Source organism: Kogia breviceps, chromosome 1 (genome assembly GCF_026419965.1).
Source record: "Kogia breviceps isolate mKogBre1 chromosome 1, mKogBre1 haplotype 1, whole genome shotgun sequence".
NCBI classification, from domain to species: Eukaryota; Metazoa; Chordata; class Mammalia; order Artiodactyla; family Physeteridae; genus Kogia; species Kogia breviceps.
The window spans coordinates 20793518-20817818 of record NC_081310.1 but is presented as its reverse complement, the minus strand read 5'-3'; the positions used below and the strand labels follow the sequence as shown (position 1 = coordinate 20817818).

Genomic DNA, 24301 nt, shown 5'->3' with positions numbered 1-24301 from the left:
TAGTGAAAACTCTTAAACTTATTCTATGCAAAGCTGCCATCTCAGTTTTACAAAGCAAAAATAAATAAATAGAAAAAATGCTGAGTTAGATTTATCTACTAAAAGTTAATCTATCCTGAAAGAATTTGTTAAAATTACTCCCAGTAAGAGCCGACAGAGTAAAAGCTGTAATTTCCTGACTACCATGAGTATATGAGATCTGGGGAAAGCCGACGGCAGCAGAGGATGATTTGGTGGCGGTATCCGAAACATGGTTTTCATATCCACAAATTGCTACAGAATAATGGGGTGCCGCTGGTTCTAAAGTTCTGCCTGCCTGCACCACCTCATCAGCTCACACCCCTTAACTACTGGGACGTAGGCCCTCGGAGCCAGGCAGGCCGAGGAAGGCCAGTCTTGCGCAGGGCCAGCGGGCGGCCAGAACCAGTGGGGAGTGAGTTGCGTCCTTCTGCGGGCTGGGCTCGGGCACCAAAAGCCGCAGAGAGACAACACTGACGAGGCGAATTCTCTCCACCGGGGGCTGAGAGGGCAAACACCCTCGACCCCCTTGGGTTCCGATCCACAGCCCCAGAAGTCCCCCACCCACCCGCCACCCCTCCTCCGTACTCAACCTTCTGCAGCGGCACCGAGGACCCTCCCTCTCCCCGCAAGGAGAGCGCGCGCCGGGCGGAGGTTCGGAGGGGCCAGCGCATCTCCCAGACAGGCTCAGAGTTCTCCTGCACAACGCCTGCGGCTCGCAAAAGGGCAAATATCAAGGGAGCGGGGGAGGGGGAAGAGTGTCATTCGGGCTCTGAGGGGACACGCAGAGCCTTGGTGGGACGTGGTGAGGTGCGGAGAGCTAAACGCAGGAAAGGAAGAGACTTTGGCAATTGGCCGTCCCCCGCCCCGCCCACGTGAACCCCGTCGCTGGTGAGGGTCTTGGGGTGGGGGCCGGCCGGGCTGTGCACTCTTGTCCCACGGGTTGGAGCCGCCGCCGCGGCAGCAGACTAAAGCGGAGCCCTCTCCCGCGCCGTGCCGCGCTCTGGGGGCACCGGAGGACGCGAGGAGGCCGCGGCGGCCACCCGGGCTCGCGCGCAGCCCAGGCGGAGACCGCCGTCCTGCGCCAGGAAAGGGGCGACCCGACCCTAGGCCTGTGCCGACAGGTGCAGGCGCGCGGGCTTCCGATTGGTTGCGGCGGCGGCGGGTCCCTTCCCCCTCCCCGCGCTCGCGGGGCCCCTTCCCCAGCCTCGGCACTGGCTGGGTCTGCGGAGGCGCGTGCCCGCCGCGTGCGTGTCCGGGCTGCGCGCCTCCGCCCCGCCCCCGCCCCCTCCCTCTCTCCGAGCCGCCGCCGCGCGCTCGGGAGCTCAGGTAGCGGGCGCGCGGGTGCCTCCTCGGGGGCGCGCGGCCGGACTGCCGTCCTCCCCCCGCAACTCCCGCACCCGTCCGCTCCCGGAGCCTGGGGAGGGAGAGCGCGGGCGGGGGGAGCTGGAACCGGGCGCCGCCGCCGTCGCCGCGGCCGCCGCCGCCGCCGAGGCTTCCGTTTCGCTCGCTCGCGCAGCGGCGGCAGCAGAGGTCGCGCACAGATGCGGGTTAGACTGGCGGGGGGAGGAGGCGGAGGAGGGAAGGAAGCTGCATGCATGAGACCCACAGGTAAGACCGAGAGCCCCGGAAGGGGCTTTCCATCCCGGGGAGGCGCTCGCAGGCCGAGGAGGGGGAGTTGGTGCCTGGTTCTTCTCCCCGAGGGAGGAATTTTTTGATAGCGCAGAGAAATCTCACTGGGGACTGGGCAGTAGGACCCATTCCGATTCTGGGGAAAACCAGAGAAGTAGCTAGGGGGATCCGGTGCTACCTCGTGAGATTCCTAAGAGTGAAATGTATAGGCCCGGGGAAAAGTGTTTTTCCAGCCCCGAGAGGCTGGAAGGCTTTAGACTTTCCTGTCGTGGTCACAGCCGCTGAATCCGGGGCACCGGCGCGGAGCCAATGTGCGCTAACCCCTGCCCTCCCTCCCCTCCTCCATCCCTCCCGCACGCGCAGCATCCCGCGGCGGCTGTTACTCAGTGTACCCCGCGCTGGGGAGAAGCGGGGGGAGCTCGCCGTGGGAAAGGGGCGGGGGCCGCGCGGGGTAGGAATGGGGAAGGAGCAGGGGAAGCCGAGGGTCCGGGTCCCAGGGCGGAGGAGGGGGAGCCTGGCCCCGGCGCCCCGGCAGCCTGGGGTATCGTCGTGTTCGCTCCTGGTTGCAGACTCTTGCAAGCCGGATGCCCTCTGTGGATGAAAGATGTATCATGGAATGAACCCGAGCAATGGAGATGGATTTCTAGAGCAGCAGCAGCCTCAGTGCCCCCAGAGACTCTTGGCTGTGATCCTGTGGTTTCAGCTGGCGCTGTGCTTCGGCCCTGCACAGCTCACGGGCGGTGAGTGACCCCGCCGTAGCGGGGAGGGCCTGGGACGGCAGGGAAGGGGAGCCTGGCTGGCAGGATAGGCTTGCCACCCCGCGCCCCCCTGCACCCCTGACTTCTGGGGTGCCCGAGAATCCGAGGAGCCCCTGTGTCCCAGCCTGAGACCACCCTTCTTCAAAACCCCTGGAGTTCCCAGAAAATTCCTCTGTGGAGCCTGCATAGATTCACACACCCACATTCTGTCTGGAGTTCCCCACCAGCCGCCCATCCTGGCTTCTCTGAAGGAAAGACAATAAGCCTGGCCCATTATTCTCACTTTGACCAAAAGAGAGAGAGAGAGAGAGAATGAAAGTGGTGTATTTGTGGTGAACGTGTGTTTGTGGACCTTTGACCCTGGTCTGTGCCCTCAACAGGCAGAGGTCAGTTTTCAGCTTCTGGATTTAGGCCAGAGTTGCAAGAACCACCTTTGTGAATGTGAAGGGTCTGGAAATGTGACCAGACTGGCTGCAGGACAGCTTTATTTGAAAGTTAACTTTCTCTTTGCCTTGGGAGGTGGTGTGTTCAGGCATGCCCGTGCATGTTGGCGGTGGGGAGGGGATGCAGAGGTAGGTGTTCCTTCAGATGTGTTTCTGGAGAACTGCTTGGCTTATCCAGGTCTGAGTTACAGAGGGAATAAAATCGAGTGCTTTTCTATGAAGTGGAAGTTAGCTGAAATCAAATTCAGAGCCTCAGTCCTCAGAGGCGGCTGATCTCCGACGTATCGGTTGGGGCGGGGGGGGAGGGAGGGTATATTTTGGTTGTGCTGGAGGAAGATGGATGGCATTCCTGTCTGAATTTCAGAGCCTAAGGGTCCTCTGCCACCACTGCTCTGTGCTGTCCATTCCAGATTTCCCGTGGGAGCTTGCTGATGTGGGCATATTAAAAGGACAGAATTTTTCAGTTTCTGGAGCTGAAAAACTGTTAATCTACAAATAAATTATAATTGGTGGAAAAGCAGGTACTGATTGATACAAGTAAACCATGTTAGTGTTTTAAAATATTGCCGTTTTAGAGAATTCAAAGGTGAAGATGGAAATGATGAGTGAAAAATTAGTAGAAGTGGGGGAGGGCACTGCCAAGTTGGGCTTTAAACACAGAGGAATCAATAACCCAGGCGTTGCATTTAGAGGTCTGAAAGATGCCAGGAGTCTAAAGGAGTTTCCTGTGATGTGCACGTTTATCGGAATTAGTGAGAAAACACTCACTTTGGATGGGGGACCCGGTTTTGGTTTTCCAACAAGGGGTAACTTTTTTGGTGCTCCCTTTTTTTATAGAAATGTCTCTGAGGCAGGTGTCCTCTTCACAAGAGGACAAGGTCAAAGTGGGATGCCAGGCCAGCACCTGTGTGGCCTGCCAGGGCTCCGGTCACAGCCTCTGTCCGCCCGTGAGCTTTAGCTCCACTTGGCGGGTGAGTGGGAACAGGTGGGCAGGACAGCCTCGAGCAGGGCCTGGTCATCACCTCCCCTCTTCTCTTTTCTTGCTTCCAGTTCTAGCTGTCATTTCCTTAAACCAGGTGCACGCTATTCTCCATCCTCTCTGTTCCTTTCTCCAGTGTAGGTGACAGGTTAGTCAGGGTTCATCTGTGTGTGTCTTGACTGTTGTTCTTGGAAGTGTGAGGTCTGAGCACAGCCTGGACTTGGTTGGCCCTTGGTTCTGCCATTTGTGTTTACAGAGCATCTCCCGACTCAAGCATCTCAGAGCTCAGTACACAGCACAGCCCCCTCAGTCGCACATCAGTCACCCGTGCGGTTGTACAGCACGTCTTGTACTCCCCTCTTCCTAGGGGCAAAGATATCAACAAAAAGATCCAGGGCCTTAAAGAAGGAGGGACGAGGGTTGCCTGTTACCCCTCCCTTCCTAGTTCCCACACGCCGCAGAAAGGCTGGCCATCAGCTTTGTGTCATCTGGAGCTCCCTCAGGCTGAGTGTGATTTCTGGAAGATGATTTATCATTTCAAAATTCTTCCATGAATAAACAATTTGGGTGGAAAAGCGTGGTGGGGGATGTTCTGTGCAGTTCACTGTACAGAGATTTCTTTCTTAGGAAAGAAATCCACGTGAAGGCTACAGGATGGTTTCATTGAAGCAAATTCATTTTAATTCTAGACCAGTGCTTCTAAAATTTTAACGTACTTACAAATCACTTGGGATCTTGCAAAATGGCAGATTCTGGTTCAGCTGGTCTGGGGTGAGCCCAAGAGTCTCCATTCCCAACAAGCTCACAAGTGATGCAGTTGCTCCTGGTCCCAGGACCACACTCTGATTAGCAATGCTTTCGACGAAGAATTCCTTAAAACAAGTTGGTTCTGACTCCAGACTTTCTGCCATCTCTCTCAAATACCCAAATACAAATGGCCTGTGAAGAGGCAGAAGTCTCACCCAATTGTCTAATCTTTAGGTGATACACAGAACTGAAACTCAGCCCTCAGAGAGTGCTGTCTTTTTTTTTTTATTCTCCCAACCATGAAAAGGTGCCTGTTTAATAGACACTGTTCTGAAATGTGGATTTTCATTTTTGATTGCTTTCAGTGGAAAAGGAACATGACAATAGCAAGATATAATAGTCTCAGCTAGGAGGAAAAAAAAAAAAAAAAAAAAAGAGCATGTGCCCAATACAAGAGTTACAGAAAAAGCCTGAACTAGAAAGGGAAAAATTGAGAAAATGGTCAGATGAAGAAAAGGGGGAAAAGAACTCTGTCAAAAACGAAGTGCTTTCTTCTAGAAAGCCAGAGGTTCAATTCAATTCTCAGAGCCCTCAGGGAGCTTTAATGAGCCTGAGTTGGCCTGAGGTGACTTTTGGATGGCTCTTTCCAGGTTGCCGTTTATATATTAGGAAAGAGGGCCCACATTTGGGGCCACTAAAACCATATACGGTGAGAGGAGTAACGTCAGGTTTCTAGGGAGACACAGGGCCTCGCTGTTCCCAGAATCTGCACGCAGCACAGCTTCGGCTGCTTCTCTCTTCTTCCATCGCAGTATGTGTTCCCTGAGGTGGTTTTGGGGTATTTGAGGTCTGCCCGGAGTGGTCCACCCAGGCTTAGAGGAAGAGAGCTAAGAGTTTGCTTTGTATTTAGGTCCTTGAAGGCGAACTCACTAGTACAACCTTATAGCGTCAGGAGCACCGGCCACGCTCTGCTACTTGATAGCTTTGGGGCTTTGGGCATTGGAAGCCTCAGTTTTCTCATCCATAAAATGAGGATGATGCTGCCTAACTTCTGGGGTTGCTGTGAGGGATGGGAGTCCTGAACACGCTCAGTAAATGCAGACAGTAGTGAGCAGGGGCTGACCAATCTGTAACCTTCCGGCCTTTGGTTTATTCATTCAGTAAAACCTTGACAAGCACTGCTGTATACAATGTTCTTTTTCCCTAGAAGAACCCTTCCTTCCTCTCTATTTTTTGCCCAGTGAACACATTTCTCTTTAAGACCCAACTTAAAATGCCATCATCTCTTTCATATTTCATTTCCCGCCCCCCCCACACTAGGTATAACCCTTTGTCCTATGTCATCTCATCCCCTAGAGCATAAGCCCATTGAAGGCAAGAACCTTGACTTTATCTTCATGCCCCAGACACCCAACACAGCATCTGACACACAGAAGATGCTCCGCTGATGCTGACTGACAGCAAGAAAAAACATTCCCAAATTGCTGCCACACCGTTTAGAAAATAATTACCATGGGCGGTTACAAAAGTACTGCAAGAGTGTCATGGCGATTGAGGCCACTTCCACTTGGAGGAGGCCTGGGAGGTTGGAGGAGAACTCAGGGAAGGTTCTAGAGAAGAGGTGGCACTTAGGATGAGATCTGAGGGAGGGAGTGGTTGGAGCATCTCAGGGGAGAGACACCTTGTGCAGAGGTGTGGAGGTGGTGACGTCATTGAACTGTTCGGGGAGACGGATCAGTCTGGATCGTCTAGAACACGGTAGACCTGCGGGGAACCAGTAGGTAGGGAGGAGGAGTAAATAGATTGGGAGCCAATCACAAGCCCCCGTGAGGATTCCGGGTGTCGCACAGCAAGCAGTGGGTACCACTGAAGGGTTTAGAGCAGGAGCCTATCATCTGAGCTATGCCGCGTTTCCCTTTATCTGCTTCCAGGTCTCTGACCCAGGGCACTCCCCGTTGGGCTGCCCTGTCTGCACATCAGAGGTGTGGCACTAGTCCCGCTGGCTTAAGCTCCTGGGGGTCTTGTTTGGGCCATGTGACCATAGCATTGAGCTGTGTGCCAGCAGGCAGGAACAACTGCTGTCTGCCCAGCTCACTGATTTGGAGGTGCCAGTCTCTTGGAGTAAGAAAGATTTCTTACGTGGTAGAGCGGTAAGCTTCTCCTGCAATGTTATGTCTAAAAGCCACAGTTGCAACCTGTACTTAATTCAGTCTGTAAACAAAAGTCCCAGTGCCTCATATGATAAAGCATGTTTCTTCAACAAAATATATAATATAAATATATATATAATATAATATATAATATATATAATATAAGCAGCATGGAAACGCTTTTGATTTATCCCCAAGGTGAAATCGGAAAGCTTTTGGGAGACAGAAGGATTTCATACCACAAGGAGCGAATCTCTCATCTCAGAGGCCTGAAGTGGCAAGTTGGAGAGAGAGTCAGTGGTTCTTTAATTCCTGAGAGTAACGAAGAGTGTAGGTGAAGATTGCTCTCCAGGAAATATTGATTAGATACGTGAAGAAAAGCACCCATGTGACACTTTTCCTGGTGTCAGAGGCATATTTCAAAAGCTTCCAAAAGGCCACGGGAGACTTGCCCTTAGCCGGGGAGCTGTACGGGAAGCTCTGGTACAGCTCTAGAGCCCTGTGTTCTTTATAGGGGTGATAGATCAAGTCCAGTCTCTGCTGTTAAATAGCTACGTGGCTTTGGGCAAGTTGTGTAACTTCTCCTGAGCTCAATTCCTTCCATATCACTAACATTCTTTAATTCTGTGTATAAGAATTTGATGGGTTCTGAACCCTGTGGGTAAAAGCCAGCTCTGTTTTTTTCCATCTATTCATCCATCTTTTGTGTCTGTTGCATGCCCTGGGGATACGAAGATAAGGGAATGTAGTCCTTGATCCTTAGGAAACTGACAAGTAAGGGCTGGTTTCTTCTGGAAAGTCTGAATGCAGAAGGTTGCATCAAACTGTTTTCTTCAAGTACATTTTTAATTCAATTGAAAATTTAGTGTTATTTATTGATACTGAAGAGGAAGGTGATTTTTCCAGACTTCTTTTATCCTTGTCTTATTTTGCAAGCTCATTTGGTGTTTGATAATTGAAATAACCACACTTAGTAACAATATGTCTAAAGAGGTCATTGGGATCATTGTTTCTGAATTGAGGGAAAGAAAGAGGCAGAAAAATAGGTTTTCTGATTTGTTTATAAACACAGGCGCATTTCGCCAAAACCAACCACAGCACTTAGGGCAGATGCATCAGATGCATATTCTCATGGATCAGATACAACATTTTGTTGATTTATTGGTCCATTCTCACAAGAACAAACTGTCCACTGTTGCTAACCATGGAAGATTGGAAAAAGATGGGACAAGTTTTATTTATTTTATTTTATCTTGCGGGGGAACAAGTTTTAAACTGGCCAACACCTGAGTGATTGATAAAAATTTGTCAATTGTTGTAATCATACTAATGGCAAACCTTTAGACAGTGCTTACTCTGTGCCAGTGCTCTTCTCCACATTTACATATATTAACTCATTTAATCCTCATGACAGCTCATGACATGTATTTCAACCCAAATATTTCTCTGAGCCACAGTTATCAAATATTTTGGAACTGTGGCCTGCCTGCCCCACCTTGGAATAAGAGAACTCTTTTTTTCAGTTCAAGTATAGTTGATGTACAGTGTTACATTAGTTTCAGGTGCATAACATAGTGATTTGATAGTTTTTAAGATTATACTTCATTTGTTTTTTTATAAAATATGGGCTGTATTCCCTGTGCTGTACATTGCATCATTGTATTGTATTGATTTTATTTCATTTTTAAATTATTTATTTATTCTTGGCTACGTCGGTTCTTAGTTGCGGCACACAGGATCTTTTTTGAAGCATCGGGATCTTTCCTTGCGGCGCGGGCTTCTCTCTAGTTGTGGCGCCCAGGCTCCAGGGCACGTGGGTTCTGTAGTTTGCAGCACGCAGGCTCTCTAGTTGAGACACGTGAGCTCAGTAGTTGTGGTGCAAGGGTCTAGTTGCCCCGAGGTGTGTGGGATCTTAGTTCCCTGACCAGGGATCAAACCTGTGTCCCCTGCCTTGTAAGGGGGATTCTCTACCACCAGACTACCAGGGAAGTCCCTCTTATTTATTTTATACATAGTAGTTTGTACCTCTTAATCCCCTTCCCCTATCGTGCCCCTCCCCCCACTGGTAACCACTTGTTTGTTCTCTGAGTCTGTTTCTGTTTTGTTACACTCATTTGTTTTATTTTTAAAATTCCACATATAAGTGAAAACATGCAGTGTTTGTCTCTCTCTGTCTGACTTATTTCACTAAGCACAATATCCTCTAGGCTTATCCGTGTTGTTCCAAATGGCAAAATTTCATTCTTTTTTATGGCTGAGTAATAGTCCGTTGTATATGTATACCACATCTTCTTTATGCATTCATCTGCTGATGGACATTAAGGTTGCTTCCATATCTTGGCTATTGTAAATAATGCTGCTATGAACATGGGGGTGCATATATCTTTTCAAATTAGTGTTTTCATTTTCTTTGGATATATGCCCAGGAGTGGAATAGCTGGACCATATGGTAATTCTATTTTTAATTTTTTTTTTTTTTTTTCGGTACGCGGGCCTCTCTCTGCTGTGGCCTCTCCCGTTGTGGAGCACAGGCTCCGGACACGCAGGCCCAGCGGCCGTGGCTCACGGGCACAGCCGCTCCGCGTCATGTGGGATCTTTCCGGACCGGGGCACGAACCCGCGTCCCCTTGCATTGGCAGGCGAACTCTCAACCGCTGCGCCACCAGGGAAGCCCCGACACTAAATTTTAAGGAAGAATTTGGTCCAGTATTTCTTCTTTAAGAAAAAGATGGCTCTGCTATTCTACGAAGAAATTATCCACTCAGGAAGAAAAACAAAGAGAAATAATTAAGTGACTTGCTCACAAACTGGAATTGAAAGTGCATTGTAAAATAGCTTCTTAATTGAGAGTATTGTAATTGCTTTATTAATCTGAAACAAGGTAAACTGGAAACATCAGAGAAGTAAAACAAAATAATTCTTTTTTTTTTTTTTTGCTGTACGCGGGCCTCTCACTGTTGTGGCCTCTCCCGTTGCGGAGCACAGGCTGCGGACGCACAGGCTCAGCGGCCATGGCTCACGGGCCCAGCCGCTCCGCGGCACGTGGCATCTTCCCGGACCGGGGCATGAACCCTTGTCCCCCGCATCGGCAGGCGGACTCCCAACCACTGCACCACCAGGGAAGCCCCCAAATAATCCTTGACATTGTCTGGCGATGCCAGTAAACTTGGGAGCACTGTGGTGGGTGAGCCTCCGTTAATTCGCCGTGGGGTAAAGCCGCAAGCAGCCGCAGGAGGGCAGGGGGCTATGTTTGTACACAAGTGTGAGCACGTCCGCTGAATGCCTGGTCTCCAGGAATGGATTTTTACCCTTAGAGGTGAGAGGACTTGCAGAGCCCGGTAGGATTGGTTAATAATCATTTCATCACTATCCCAATAAACTGACCTTTTCAAGGCAGAGGATGAGTAAGGTTTTCTGGAAATGACAGTTTGACCTGGTTATCTCATGTTTCTGTTTGAAATTGGTGACTTTTATGTCCTGGAATTACCAGTGAGGGAGCAGAGCCGAACAAGGAGGGTCACTCGTGTTCAAGATGCCTTTTTTCTCCGAGTAACAAAATACAAAAAGACCTTATTTCTCTGGTTTGATTGCATTTATAAAAGGTATATGTGATTGAATTGGGTGAACCAGCAAGAGAGAGGTTCTTTTAAGAAAGAAAGAAAATCCTTCTTATAAGTGGATTCTTTAAAATCTGGATGTTGTACAACATTGTGGCTCATCTAGCTGGTTTCCAAATTCAGAGTCTCAGTATGTAGAAGAATCCTTTAACACTTAAAGTCAGAAGATTCTGATTCTCTCCAGGCAGAAATAACAGGATCTGCTTGTTTTGTAGAAACTTGATAGGTTTAGAGGCTTAATCCTGGGAGAGGCTCTCAATTGTTCTATTACACTGCCTCTGTTAACTAACTCGGAGTCTCAATGTCAGAATCTAACCCAAGGATGCATTTTCAGTTTCTTTTGGGAGTTGCATCTGCAGCTTTAAGTGGTAGTATGACAGCATGTACTCGATGGCTCATTGGGGCCACTCCATGTTTAGATTTTTCTATGCCCAGATTTTTTTTCTCTTGGACTATAAATGGTGGACCAGGTTTTTTCATCACGCCAAACTGTTTACACCATTGTTTTATAGATGGGAGGTGCTCTTTTGCTGGTAATAATGACTTGGTGGATATGTCTTCATTTCTTGAGCCAAAGAGCTGGAGAGGTATAGGGATTAGCCTACCAAGAGCTTCGTTTGTTTTGAAGGAATATAGTGTAACAAATACATAATAACACCTGATGGCACAGGCTGAGACAGGTGTGTGGTATTGAGATCACTAAGAGGTCGCCGGGCCTTGGCCCGGGTATAGAGCTCACCGTCGTAATTCCTATAGCAGGTCCCATAGTGGAGATGCATCTTGGAGACTCTGGGGAAGGAGGCTTACCAAAGAAGAGGACACTTGAGCTAAGTCTTAAACAATAAAATAATTTTCCAGGCAGACAAGGTGTTGGTTGAGAGATGCTTTTTTTTTTTTTTCCCCCCCTCCAGGAGAGAGGATACAGATACTAAGATTGAAAAGAATATGTACCAAAGACAAGGACTAGCCCAGGGCAGCCTTAGTAAAGGGCAGATAGATTGAGAAGACACAAGGGAGGGGGCTGGACAGGCAGGTTGGAGCTACATGCCCAGCTAATTACGACGTGGAGGAATTTGAACACTGGGGTCAACTGGTGACCTACAGAATATGTCTTGGGGGGCATGAAGTGATTGGATCTTTGCTTTAGGGAAGAATTTTTTAGCAATGTGAAGATGGAGGAGAGACAGAGAGACCTTTGCTCATGAAGGGTTTACTGTGACTTGGTGGAGTATCCAGCAGGGAGCAAACCAGCTCTGACCTCAGGGAACTTGTATTCCAGTGGGGGCCAGTTAGAAAAATCTTGCACTGGCCCAGGAGGGACATGATGAGGGCTTTAACTACAGAGAAATAAATGCATGTAACATAGGTGAAGAAGGAGGAGGAACTGGGGCCAGACAGCTGGCTGGATGTGGGGACGGAGGAAGAGCCATTAGCAGAGCCCCAGCAGCGGTCATTTGGAGGGAAGCTAATGAGTTCAGTTTGGACTAGGAGACTTGCATTGCCTGCAGGACACCCATTTGGGCCCCATCCGTCCATCAGGCAGTTGAAAACTCGGTTAGGTGCTCAGGAGAGAGATTAGAGCTGGAGATGCAGATTTATGCATCAGAATCCCCTGGTGGTCCAGTGGTTAGGACTCTGTGCTTCCATCTCAGGGCCACGTGTTGGATCCCTGGTCGGAGAACTAAGATCCCATACGCTGTGTGGTGTGGCCAAAAGAAAAATGGCAGGAGCTGCAGGAGGGGCGTGACTTTTCCGGGAGGAGAGTGTAGAAGAGGGTTTGAGGAGGAAGCCCAGGAAACATCCACATTCAAATGTCCAGAGGAGAAGCCAGCGTGGAGGATGGGGAGTTGTGCTGCTAATCGGTATTGGTTGTAATAATAACAAAACAGTGACAACGACAATAGAACTTGATTCTGACTGTTGATGGCCCATTCTGTTTGGGGGCAGGAGGTTTAATCTTACGTTATTATCAGGATGATGTTTAAGTACTTTGAATTCTGGATGCCTACACCCACTGGACAGAAAGGAAAGCAGGGCAGGAGGGAGGAAGGCTCTGTTGGAGAGGATGGAGGATCTGCGCAGAGATGTTTGATGCTTGACTGCAGAAGCGTCACGGTCTTTTCCAGCCTTCACGGGGAGGACGGAGCTAACCCGAGAACTAGAGCTGGACACGGTCACTAGGTGGTGTTTGCGTGTTCCCCCTCCTGGGGAGGTAGAGCAGAGGGGATGGTGTGCGTGAGTGCGGTGAGGGTGCCTGGGGGACCTCCTCCCCGCAGTTGCCCCTTCCTCCGAACTCCTGGGGGGCTGGGATTTTTTATGAGCTCCGTGCTCCAGCTGCATGTCCTTCTTACACAAATCCTTTGGCAGCCCTGTTCTCCGGTCCTTCAAAGATTCAGTCTTCTCAGGCTGTCAGTTAATCTTCAAAGGTGCGGATTGTCAGAGAGAGAACCCTCTGTCACCCCCACCCCCTGTGACCAGCTCTGTCACCTCTGAAGCAAGTCACTTAACCTCTCCATGCTTTGGTTTCTTCATCTGTAAATCAGGGGCAACAAGGCTCGTTCCTTTACACTCCACAGGGGCCGGATGTGCAGGTATGGAAGAGGCAGGGTCAGAAGACAAGGGGTTTTATAAATACGAGACAGTTAGGATTGCCGTTCTGGAAAGAGACTTCTCCACTGCGCCTAGGGCCATTTTTTGCCTTTTGCTTTCCTAAATCCAAAAGGAAGATGCTCTGCGCAGCACGGAAACACCTCCCCACGTGCGGGTCCTGACCCCCTGAAAGCTCGTTTTATGCAGACACGATGTCAAGGCAGCTGGAGGAGCTCTTTTGCTGCAGAGGGGAATGTGCCAATCTGTGCTCCAGCCCTGCTGCCGGCGCCTTCAGTGAATGGTCGCGTCTGGAGATTGAGAAGGTCCTTGTACCGCGGAGAGGAACTTCTCAATAGCTGTTGGCCCAAGCCCAGTCAGCCCCTTTTGTGTGCTCACAGATGCCCCAGGAAAAAGCAGTTCACCATGTGAGGCAGGCAGGGGATGGATTAAAGGTGCTTCAGAGGTCCAGGAGCGAGGCGGGGGCTCCTCGTGTCCCGCTCCGCCTCCGCCTCCTCCTGCGCGGGATTTCTCTGCGGGAAGCATCCCGGCGCACTGGGTCAGCAGCTCCGGGCTCATGTAGGACTGTAGCATGAATTGGGAGCCGCGCCTGGATCCAGAGACTCACTCAGTGCTTGATCTCCGTCGAACCCCAGCTGCATACTGGCTCTAATCCTCCAGACCCTCTTTATAGCTTTGCGGATGGGATGCTGCTTTTGGGTGTCTGTGGGCTGGAGATCTCGGGACTCCTAGTCCTTAGCGGGAATGCTTGGAAATCCCATTCGCGATCCATCCTCAGAGCCCTTCGGGGAAAAAGCCTGTCAGCCTCCAAGGGCGCCTTGCTGGAGCCGCGTCTCGGATCCCCAGCTGTCCTCAGCCCTGGAATGCCCGGTCTCACTTGGGGAAGCAGCCCTTTAAAGGACGGCCCGATCAGCGGGCTTTGAATTCATAGAAGAGGGTCCTGCATGGTTTAATGAGGTAGCAGGGCATTTATCGCCTGAGAGTGGCTTTGCTGAAAATCTGCCTTGTGGTTTTCATTTACATGGTAATGAGCCCAGAGCTTTTGCCCTTTGTCACCTCCAGATGAAGGAAGACCCAGTTCTTTGGGGGCTCCCCAAACACGGAGGATCTAAAACTGGGAGTGAACCTGCCCTGTCTCTGTGAGGATCGCCTTTGCGCCCTGGGCAGAGAACCGCAGCCATACTCAAGGGCGGATTCCTGAGAGTCTGTTGTTGCTGCTGCTGTTAACAGTGTTCTCTCTCTCGGTCTCCTCCAGCCATGTGGCTACCAGAGGCTCTAATCAAAAGCAGAGCCGGGGACTGGTCTCTACCTCCACTTTGCGGCATCTCGCCTCCCATGGGCCTTGGTCTTCTAATACTTGGCATTTTCCCTAGTCCCTGCCGTGTGGATGTTGTCGCTAAACTGGGTCATGCTCTCAGATGGAGCATCAGCTACCTTCCACGGAAATGCAAGAGGCTGCAGCGAGCCTGTTTCTCCCGGACCTTCCATTTACATGCAAACTCTATTTTTTCAGTATCGTTCCTGGATGAAGGTACACATGTAATGTTGCTCTCATCAAGTTGAAGAGCCAGATGACCACATGTTCGTGAAAAGTTCCAGAAGAAATATGATGCACTAAAGATGGCCCATGGACCTGGAAAAACAAGGGTGGGACACAATTCAAATTGGATCTGCTGGACCTCCTCATTCGCTCTGCCCTAAGCGAGGGTTAGCGTTAGGGTTCATCGCCCTCTAGCTGGCCTTTACCCGGGCCTGGAACGTTACCCGCCATCCTCTTTCTGCCTTCACCGAGCCTTCCTGTCCCCGAGGAGACGGTTTACATCTCCCTTCCACACCTTCTGAGACTCTTGGATGATCTCTGGCTTCCTTAGCTCTGCAGATCTTCTCTGTTGTCAGAAGTCTCACAGCACTGGAATCGTAGACTGTGGAGCTGGGGAGGACCATGGAGATGGTTGGTCCAGGGCGTTTGCACAGAGCCCCTTGGCTCCCCCTACAGGGTTTGCCTGGACAGAGTGGACACTGAGTGGGGACCTGGCTGAGCAAGCCACCCCAGGGCCCCCACCTGCTTCCACCTGGGTGTGTACCTGCTTTACATGGCTGCGCCTCCTCTTATTCTGTCATCCACCTGTGAAAACACTGCACCCTGTCCAGCCCCGTCATGCTAAGGAGGAGGGATAAGAAGGTCTCTGTCACCTATGTGGCACTTTTAGTCACTAAGGACAAGGGGTCCAGAGACAGATTCCTGGGATTGAATCCCAGCCCTACTCCTGGGTTGCTTTATATGTGAGGCAAACTACTTAATCTGTCTCTGCCTCAGTCTCCTCATCTGTGAAATGGGGATAATAAAACCCATGTCATAGAACTGTTGTGAGGAATAGATAGGTTAATATACGGGAAGCATGGAGACCGGTGCCTGGCTCATAATGAGATTTCATTAAGTGTTGACTGCTACTCTTCTCATTATCCTCATCATTATTATTTGTTTTGTTTTTACTTATAAAAGCACCTGAAAGCTAGGGTCCGTAGCTGATTAATCTTTTTTTACCTGACCGTGTTCTGCGGGTTCTAGATACTCAGTAAACACGAGTCTACTGACTAATGAAGGTACCAAGGACCCAGAGAATATTTCCTAACTCAGACCTCACAACTAGATTACAGGTTCTTTCAGGGCAGGCACCGGGCTTTCCCCTTGGTGATCTCACAAAGCACCGCCGAGGTACCTAGTGGTCCCTCACTGGTGGCTTGGTCAACGGGTTAAAGGACTCTGCAGCCAGGACCTGCTCCCATATGAATAAAAGATGTTGTTGAGTTGAGCATTTTATTATTTCTAAACTGTCTCTTCCCTCTTGCATTTGACATCTGGGCAGGTGGCCCCAACAGCTGCAAGTAACTGGCAGGAAGGTCACTGAGAGGGTTGACGTCTGGCTTTGCCTTGATCTGAATTATGCCCCCAAATTTATATCTTCAACCCTTAAACCCCAACATGATTATATTTGGACATAGGGCCTATAAGGAGGTTAAATTAAACTTATTAAGGTTAAATGAAGTCAGAAGGATGGGGCCCTAATCCAATAGGACTGGTGTCCTTATAAGAGACACCAGAGTGCTCCTTCTCCCTCCCCTCTCTGTGTCCATGCACACAAACCAAGGAAGGGCCATGTGAGGACACAGCTAGAAGGCTTGCCACCTTGCCTCTCCCTCAGTGAGTGACAGCACACGGAGGGTCTGAGTTTTTTACCTACTCTGACCTGAGGGGGTTTAAACATAGCTCTGAGATCCTGAGGGTGAGAAGGGGAGGAGGTCTTTGCAGCCTCTTACCTCCATCCACTCTTATATTTACTCAACAGGAATTCATTAATCACTTACTGTGTGCAAGGACCATATTAGGTACTAAGACTAGAAACAGGAAGATGATACAGTCTCAGCCCTCAAGGAGCTCGTGTGTCTGTGCATTGGTACTGTTGTCAGTCTGCTTGAGCTGCCATAACAAAATACCACAGACTGGGTGGCTTAAACAACAGAAATTTATCTTCTCACGGTTCTGGAGGCTGGAAGTCCAAGGTCAAGGTGCCAGCAGGGTTGGTTTCCAGTGAGGGCTCTCTTCCTGGCTTGCAGACGGCCGCCTTCTAGCTGTGTCCTCACATGGCCCTTCCTTGGTTTGTGCGCGTGGACAGAGAGGGGGAAAGAAAGGGAGCACTCTGGTGTCTCTTCTTACAAGGACACCAGTCCTATTAGATTAGGGCCCCACCCTTCTGACTTTATTTAACCTTACTAGGTTTAATTTAACCTCCTTACAGGCCCTGTGTCCAAATATAGTCATGTTGGGGTTTAGGATTTCAAGATATGAATTTGGAGGGGGGCACAATTCAGTCCTTAGCAGATATCAAAGGAAGACAAACGTTAATTCTAATAGAAAGATACTATGAGGATCCAGAGCTCTTATCCCAGCCAGGGGAGATCAGGGAAGGCTTCTAGGAGGAGATGATAGCAGAGCTGAGTGCTGAAGGAATAGTGGCAGTTAGGTGCACAAGGGGAGGAAGAAGCAATATGAGCCAAGGGTACAGCCATGTGAACCTACGTGTGTGTGTGTATTTAAGGGGGCTGGTTTACAAGCCATTCGCTTACTTATGCATGCATCTCATGAAGTCATTCACCAAACATTTCTTAAGATTTGCTGTACACAGACAAACCACATACAGAGTCTGACAGTGGGGTCCAGAGAAGCCATCACAGTGGCAAGTGTAAATGGCCACTAAAAAATCTATTGCAGATGGCTCCCCAGGCCACCCGGTGGGCCCACCCCTGGTTCAGGTCGGGTAAATATTGTATTATTATGTGGAGTTAGCCTGCGGGGAAGTGACGGTTTAACATGCAAAGTAACAGGAAGCTATCTTTGTGTTTTTGAGTCATTTCGAAAGTATCTTATAGAACAATTTTTTCTCTCCTCGTCAAAACGTTTCCTTTGTTCTTCTCTTTTTCCCTTCTTCTTCTGATATTTTAAGTTGAAACAAATGGAAGAGCTGAATGATTTGTGAGTTCAGACTGGGTTGTGGTGCTGTTTTGAGGGGCCTGTGTTAAGAGACCCTAATCCCTCTTCGTTAAAAAAGAGGTCTCGTCCAGACCAGCCGAGAAAGGCAGTGCCAGGTCAACTGAGGCCTAGCTTCCCCTCCCCTCTCTGATCCCCATAGACTAGGAGTTGCAGCCTTGTGCTTGTGGGCCTGTGAACCGGCTATGGAGGTCTGGGAACCGTCCCTCCCCAGGCCCTGCATGTGTTTGAAGACTTGTGTGTGCATTTCTCTGAAGAGGGTGTGTTGCTGTCCACAGATCCTCAAATGGGTTCATGACCCAAAAGGGTTTAAAAAAATCACAGGCTCAGAACAGAGTGCTGCGGAGTGAGTCTCTAGCAAGCTCCTGATGGAAATGGTGCAGAGAAGGAAGCCGTTTTTCAAGGGCTTGGCAAATTATTTTTCCTCCTTATGAGTGCCTTTCTCTGGAAGTTTTGGTCTTAAACCCCTATGGGCTGAGGTTCGAGGTGTGCTGGGGAAACAGGGTGTAAAGAGGAACAGCAGACAGGGAGGCTGACAAATGCATCTGGGCTGGCATTCATTGGAGAGCCACCCCTTTAACTTAACCCTTCCTCCGCCCTGGCAGCGCCAAACAAACACTGTGCGGTTTAGAAGAACTCTCTGCTATTAAGTGGTTTTTCTATAAATATCAAAAGAATAAATAGAGAAGAGGTGGGGTGATCATTTACTCAACTAACATCGATGGAGCCTTTATTATGTGCGAGGCCCTGGGCCAGGCAGGGTGGGAGAGGCAGAGGTGAATGACAGGCGGGACCCAGAAGCCCGTGGGGTCATAGGACACGATGTGCGAGAAATATTCATCTTTATTTTTTCTCCCTGAAAATGTGGGCAGAAGGAGAAATATTCCGATAAACAGGCAAAAGCAAGGCTTTTGTCTCGCTCATCTCTGTAGGTCAGCACGTCGTTGTGACCTGCTGAAGCATCAAGTGTGACGATGCTACTGCTTCCGGCGTTGTACGCGGATGGTTTAGTTGCTCACGAAAAGAAGTTGTTTTGGGGGCTTCCCTGGTGGCGCAGTGGTTGAGAATCCGCCTGCCGATGCAGGGGACACGGGTTCGTGCCCCGGTCCGGGAAGATCCCACATGCCGCGGAGCGGCTGGGCCCGTGAGCCATGGCCGCTGAGCCTGCGCGTCCGGAGCCTGTGCTCCGCAACGGGAGAGGCCACAACAGTGAGAGGCCCGCATACCACAAAAAAAAGAAAAAAAAAAAAGAAGAAGTTGTTTTGGTTATGTTTTTGCCATGATGAATATTCGGAGCGTGATCGCCGGTCTCGTTGTTCGGGTGTGTGGTCCACCCAGGCTGGGCTCCGGATTAGCAGTGGTAGCACTGGAGAGCCCTACGGGTTTTCTAGATTGCTGGTGTGGAGATGAAGGCGCAGGGTGAGGGTGTGTTGTGGGTTTCACAGCTGGGTATTGGCACAGCCAGGCCTAGGGCCCAGTCTCTTCTCTGCTGGGGATTTTCTGTGACATCATTTACCGTCCTTCAGACACTTGAGGGATTATAACAGCAGGGCCCATCTTTCGGGGGTTATTTGGATTAAGCGAGAAAAGCATTTAACGGGAAAGCATTTGTGACGAGCTCTGGCCAGGAACAGAAGCTCAGTGAATGCCAGCCACGATCACTTCCGCCTTCCCTCCCTCCCGAGAACCTTGTTCTCCATGAATTCCCTCAAAACCCTTCTTCCAGGGCTTCCCTGGTGGCGCAGTGGTTGAGAATCCGCCTGCCGATGCAGGGGACACGGGTTCGTGCCCCGGTCCGGGAGGATCCCACGTGCCGCGGAGCGGCTGGGCCCGTGAGCCATGGCCGCTGAGCCTGCGCGTCCGCAGCCTGTGCTCCGCAACGGGAGAGGCCACAGCGGTGAGAGGCCCGCGTACCGCAAAAAAAAAAAAAACCCTTCTTCCACAGGTTCTCTGCCCCCTGTGTCCTGGGTAATGTATTTCATATGCTTATGAACCGCCAGATACTTCTTTTTAATTTCCCTCCAATACATTTAGAGTTATAGGGGACACTCAGATCAGCCTGGCACGTTTTTTGTGGAATTTAAACACGCTATTGTTCTTCACACGTCACCTCCTTTGGGGGATGAGTGAGTCTGTTTGCCCCCCGCTGTCTCCTCACCTGTCCCTGTGCCTGAGCCTCCCTGGGCTGGGGCGCAGGGATCCAGTCCCCTCCAGGCCTGGCCGCGGGGCAGCGGTGCTCAGCTGCCCAGGCATGTGGGCTGGCCCAAGGCTGGTGTGACAGGTTCCTTTCTGACGATGGCTCCGTTTTGGTTTCCCGCAGCACACCAGGTGCTATTTTCTCCAGGGAACAGAGACCCAAACTCTCAGGCCGTTTTGTGCCATCCACTGATGGCCGGCAGCCCATTGTGTCGTGAATACTCTGTAGTGTGAATTGTTTTCTCTGAGCCTGGTTCGCTCACACAAAGACTCAGGAGCGGTGTAACGGGAAACCCTTCCCTTCATGCTGAGATCTTCAGGCTCCTGAGCAGGAAATGTGAGGTTTGACTACGTTTTAGTACAGGGAAACTATCAGAGCCAGCACAGAAGCAAAACTACGAGGAAGCAGTTGATGATTTATGTAAGAATATTAATTCAGCACTTAACATACTAAAAAAAAGTGGAGAAATGGTATGCTTACGACTTTAAGAACTGAAAGTTTGAACACGTCTGTCACAAATATATATTAGCAAGGATATCCAGCTCAGTGCAGTGAAGTTTGAGTATAGTCAGTCTTCCATATCCAAGGGTTCTGCATCTGCAGATTTGACTAACCACAGATCAAAAATATTTGAAAAAAAACTTCCAGAAAGTTCCCCAAAGTAAAACTTGAATTAGCTGGTCACTGACAGTTACTTACATAACATTTACATTGTATTTATAACTATTAACATAGCATTTACTTAGGTACTATAAGTAATCTAGAGATGATTTAAAGTGTACAGGAGGATGTACATAAATTATATATATATATTATATATATTATATGCAAATACTATGCCATTTTATATAAGGGACTTGAGCATCTATGGATTTGGGTATCCCTGGGGGTGCTGGACTGAATCCTCCAAGGATACCAAGGGGCAACTGTATTTATATGCCTTATAATGCTCCTCTCAGACAAGAAATCATAGTATTATAAAATAGTATCTTAGATTCCTTTCTGCATTCAAGTTAGAATTACTAACTATGTGAAAGACAATATTCCAGGTTCTGTAGAGTGACCCCTAAGATAGGGGTTGAGATGTATTTAGTTGGAATAATTCTATCCCCTATACTTGTAACAGAAGAAAGTATGTGTTGAGTACATAATCATAGTGTTGTGAGGTCCAGGAATGGGAGAGATGGATTTTGGCTTGTTTGAAGAGGGAAGGACTTGTAACAGAGATGACATTTGAGGTAGGCCTTGAAAGGCGTGTACAGTTTCTGTAGGAGGACATGGAAGCCAGAGGATTTCAGAAGAAAGAGCATGAACACAGGCATTCGCCGTGGGCAAGCATAAGGCGTGTTCACTGCCACGTAAGGACTCACTGTGGCCTGAACTGAGAGCATGTTTTGGAAACACAGCCAGTAAGGCTGGAAATGTAGTAACAATATTATTAATAATGGTAATAGTGATGGCTAATGTTCATCAATTACTTGCTTCACGCCATGTACTTTTCAAGCGCTTTATTCATATTAACTCACGCAACCTTATGAATTAGGTACTGTTTTCATCCCCGTTTTCAGACAAGCAAACCACAGCAGAGAGAGACGAAAGGACAGGCCCAAGGTCCTACAATTAAGAAGGGGTGGGTCTGGGGTCCAGTCCGTGCCATCTGGCCCTGGAGCCCTGCGTGTCCACCCCTCCTTGCCTCAGTGTCTCCAGGCAGGGGTACCCTCAGCCATGAAGCCTCAGCTGTCAGACCAAAGATGAATCTGTCAGCTGCCCTTTCTGCTTTGCCTCTTTACCCCTCTTCCCCAGTACACCTTGAACCCCAGCCCAAAGGTGGTGGAGCCCAAAAATCTCCAGAGAAAGGAGATCGTAAGTAGGAAACATAATTCCCTAATCTCTTGAAGACCGTCTCCTTCCTGAGAACTGGTTGGGAGGACATTGGCGAACCGCTGGGAGTTTCTGAGAGGAGCAGCACGTCTGCGTCATGCTTTAGGGCCGTGGTTCTCAACGGGGGCGATTTTTCCCCTCCAGGGGACATTTGCAAATGCCTGGAGACATTTTGGGGTCCTGACTGGAATGGGTGGAAGGCAGAGGCCAGGAATGCTGACAAACATCTTGCAGCACACAGGATACCCGCCGGCAGCAAAGAAGGACGCAGCCCACGGTGTCCACGGGGCCAAGGTTGAGAAGCCCTGCCCTGGGGTGATGAGTCTGGCTGTGGTCGTGGCAGGGTAGGCCGGAGGGTCGTGGAAGCAGGTAACCAGGAGGAGGGATTGCAGGGGAGGGGTGCTGAAGGCCCAGAGGAGGCCCACTGGCAGCAGGACTGGGAGGGGAGAGAAAGCCGGGAAGACCTTTCAAAGGATGGATTCAGAGAATAGAAGGGAAGATCAAGGAAGAAGACATTGGAGCCAGAGGTTTCTAACGTGGATGTCAGAGAGAAGAGTGGAATCCTTAACCGTAATGCAGATGTCAGGGAGAAAAGCTGACTTTAGAAAGATGATGAGTTTGGTCTTAAGGTAGTTAAATTTTGACACGCAGGTGGGATTGCCCCAACAGGCATCGGAGAATGAGGATGGAAAAGAGAAGTTGGGGGTATAAACGCGGATGTAGGAGTATCCTTACGGGAAGCAGTTCAGTGGTCTAGAGAGGAGACGGAGGGGCCCGGGGGCCTGGGGGTGACTCCCCCGAGGGCTGGTGGGGAGAGAGAGAGTCCGGAGGCCTGCATTTGAGTCCCAGCCCATGTCTTAATATGCCCATGATCTGGGACATGTCCTGGAACCTCTCTGTGCCTCAGTTTCCCCACAGGAGACCGAGGGAAGGTTCAGAGAGACAGATAGGGCACCAGGATAGGGCAGTGTTACCAAACTCTGGGATAACATGGTTTAGGGAGGGGGCGGTCAGCAGCGTGAAACTCTGCAGATGGGGAGGGGACGGATGAGAACAAGCCCCTGTGTTGGGAGCTCATTTGTGGCTTTGGGGCGGCATTTCTGTGATTGGTTTGTGGGCACCCTTCAGTATAGGTCAGCCTCACTGGTATTACTATTACTGTTTTACGGTGGGTGACAGAAGTTGTGCATATGTGGACTTACTGGTGAATTACTGGCATTATCTTTCCCCCCCTTAAAGTAAGAGAGAGAAGCTGTAGGGGAAGAGAGAGAAAGAGGAGGCCCAGATGAGCTAGGAATGGAAAGGAAGAGACAACAGAGGGGACTTTGGGAGGACCTCTGCAGAGTCTGTTTTTCTTCTTATCCCCAAACTCCAAGCCTTGAACGTAAGAAGTAGTGCTAAATGTTCTAACTCAGGAAAGCGGTCCAGATGGGCCCAAGGGAGCAAGCTGCCTGCCTTCCCCGAGTGCGTGGCAAACGGGCTCCTCCCGGAGGCACCCCAAGACAGGCCTGCTTGGTTTGAGAGCTCAGCGGAAGGCGAGTGTGCGCCGGCCGCAGATGGGAAAGGTCCATCCCCATTAAGCGGGGCCACGGGGTCTGGGGACCATGGAGTGTGTCTGGGAGTTTATCTGGCCTTGAAGTCTGCATCTCACTGGGACTGAAACATGCCCAGCCCACACCGATAAGGAGAGCGGACTTTGTCCTTGGCGGCCCTTCAAGGGGAGGTTTTTTTCTCAGGGATGGACAATTCTTGAGCAGTTCCACCAGTGTATTAAGTGCAGGCTGGCTCCATCCTTACCTACAAATAAGCAGGCCAATTTCACTCTCAAGAAAGGAAGCCCCAGGAAAGTGCGGTGTCAGCACAGACTTACTGTAAGTGTCAAGAACCCCAGACCAGTGGGGTACTTGAACTCTCATGAAATGTGTCTTTTTGTTGTATGAGACCCTCACCTGAGAAGCTGGGTCCCCTTTCCACCCCTCCCCTGAACTTTGGCAGCAATGCTTTTCCTTCCCGGGGTCTCGCTTGTGTCAGACATCGCGTATGCCCGTAACATACAGAACACGCCCACCTCTTTGAACTATTGTAAGCGTGACCTTTGCTGTTCAGTATTAAAACTTTCAGTTGTCCCTTTGTCCATTTTATTAGGTGGTCAGTCTGTCCACATATATTCATTGAGTAGACATAGTTCTCAAGGCTAAGCGCAGATTTCCCATTTTAACTGTTCTTGGGAGTTGGGCTGTTTCGTTTTCTTAAAGTGAGGTGTGCTCTTTGGTTTAGTTTTTATTTTCTGAAGAAAGTAATCTGGGGCTTGGAGGTGGCTAAAGAGAGTCCTGTACGGTGCCTTGGAGCTAGGCTCTTTCTTTCTGTTGGTGGAAATGAAGGTAGAGAGGGGGTGGAGGGTTGGGGGAAACTTGTGGAAAGGGACACCCACTGGGTTCCTGGAGGAATCACTGGACTCCGTGGGTTGGAGAGGAAAACCATAGCTCGTTTCAATCTTTCCCTCTTACTAAGAAAGCTATATATGTATGTGTGTGTGTGTGTATTCACTGTTGAAATTTTAAACAAAAATTTGGATAAGCGAAATTAAGAAAACAGACGTCACACTAACCTCCTGTTAAAAATGTGATGTATGTCTATTTTCTATTATGTACACGTTTTCCCCCCAAATGGTACTCTATACGTGATTTTATAACCTGCTTTTGTTTCTTAACAATATATCATGATAT

The 24301-nt window shown here is 49.7% G+C and overlaps 1 protein-coding gene across 6 annotated transcripts in view; it reads left to right on the top strand.

The window, feature by feature from the left end:
- Positions 1–502: 502 nt before the first annotated feature.
- SUSD4 (sushi domain containing 4) overlaps positions 503–24301 on the top strand; it is a 134750-nt gene continuing 110951 nt past the window's right edge. The window contains exons 1-2 of one of the 6 annotated variants that reach the window (XM_059069452.2): positions 503–909; positions 2220–2390. In XM_059069452.2, coding sequence (XP_058925435.1) covers positions 2255–2390 — 136 coding nt within the window. In that variant the 5' untranslated portion in view covers positions 503–909; positions 2220–2254. Of the gene's footprint in view, positions 910–1301; positions 1630–2219; positions 2391–24301 lie in introns of those variants that run through there. The other 5 variants (XM_067028227.1, XM_059069446.2, XM_067028256.1 and 2 more) reach the window with 5 other exon arrangements.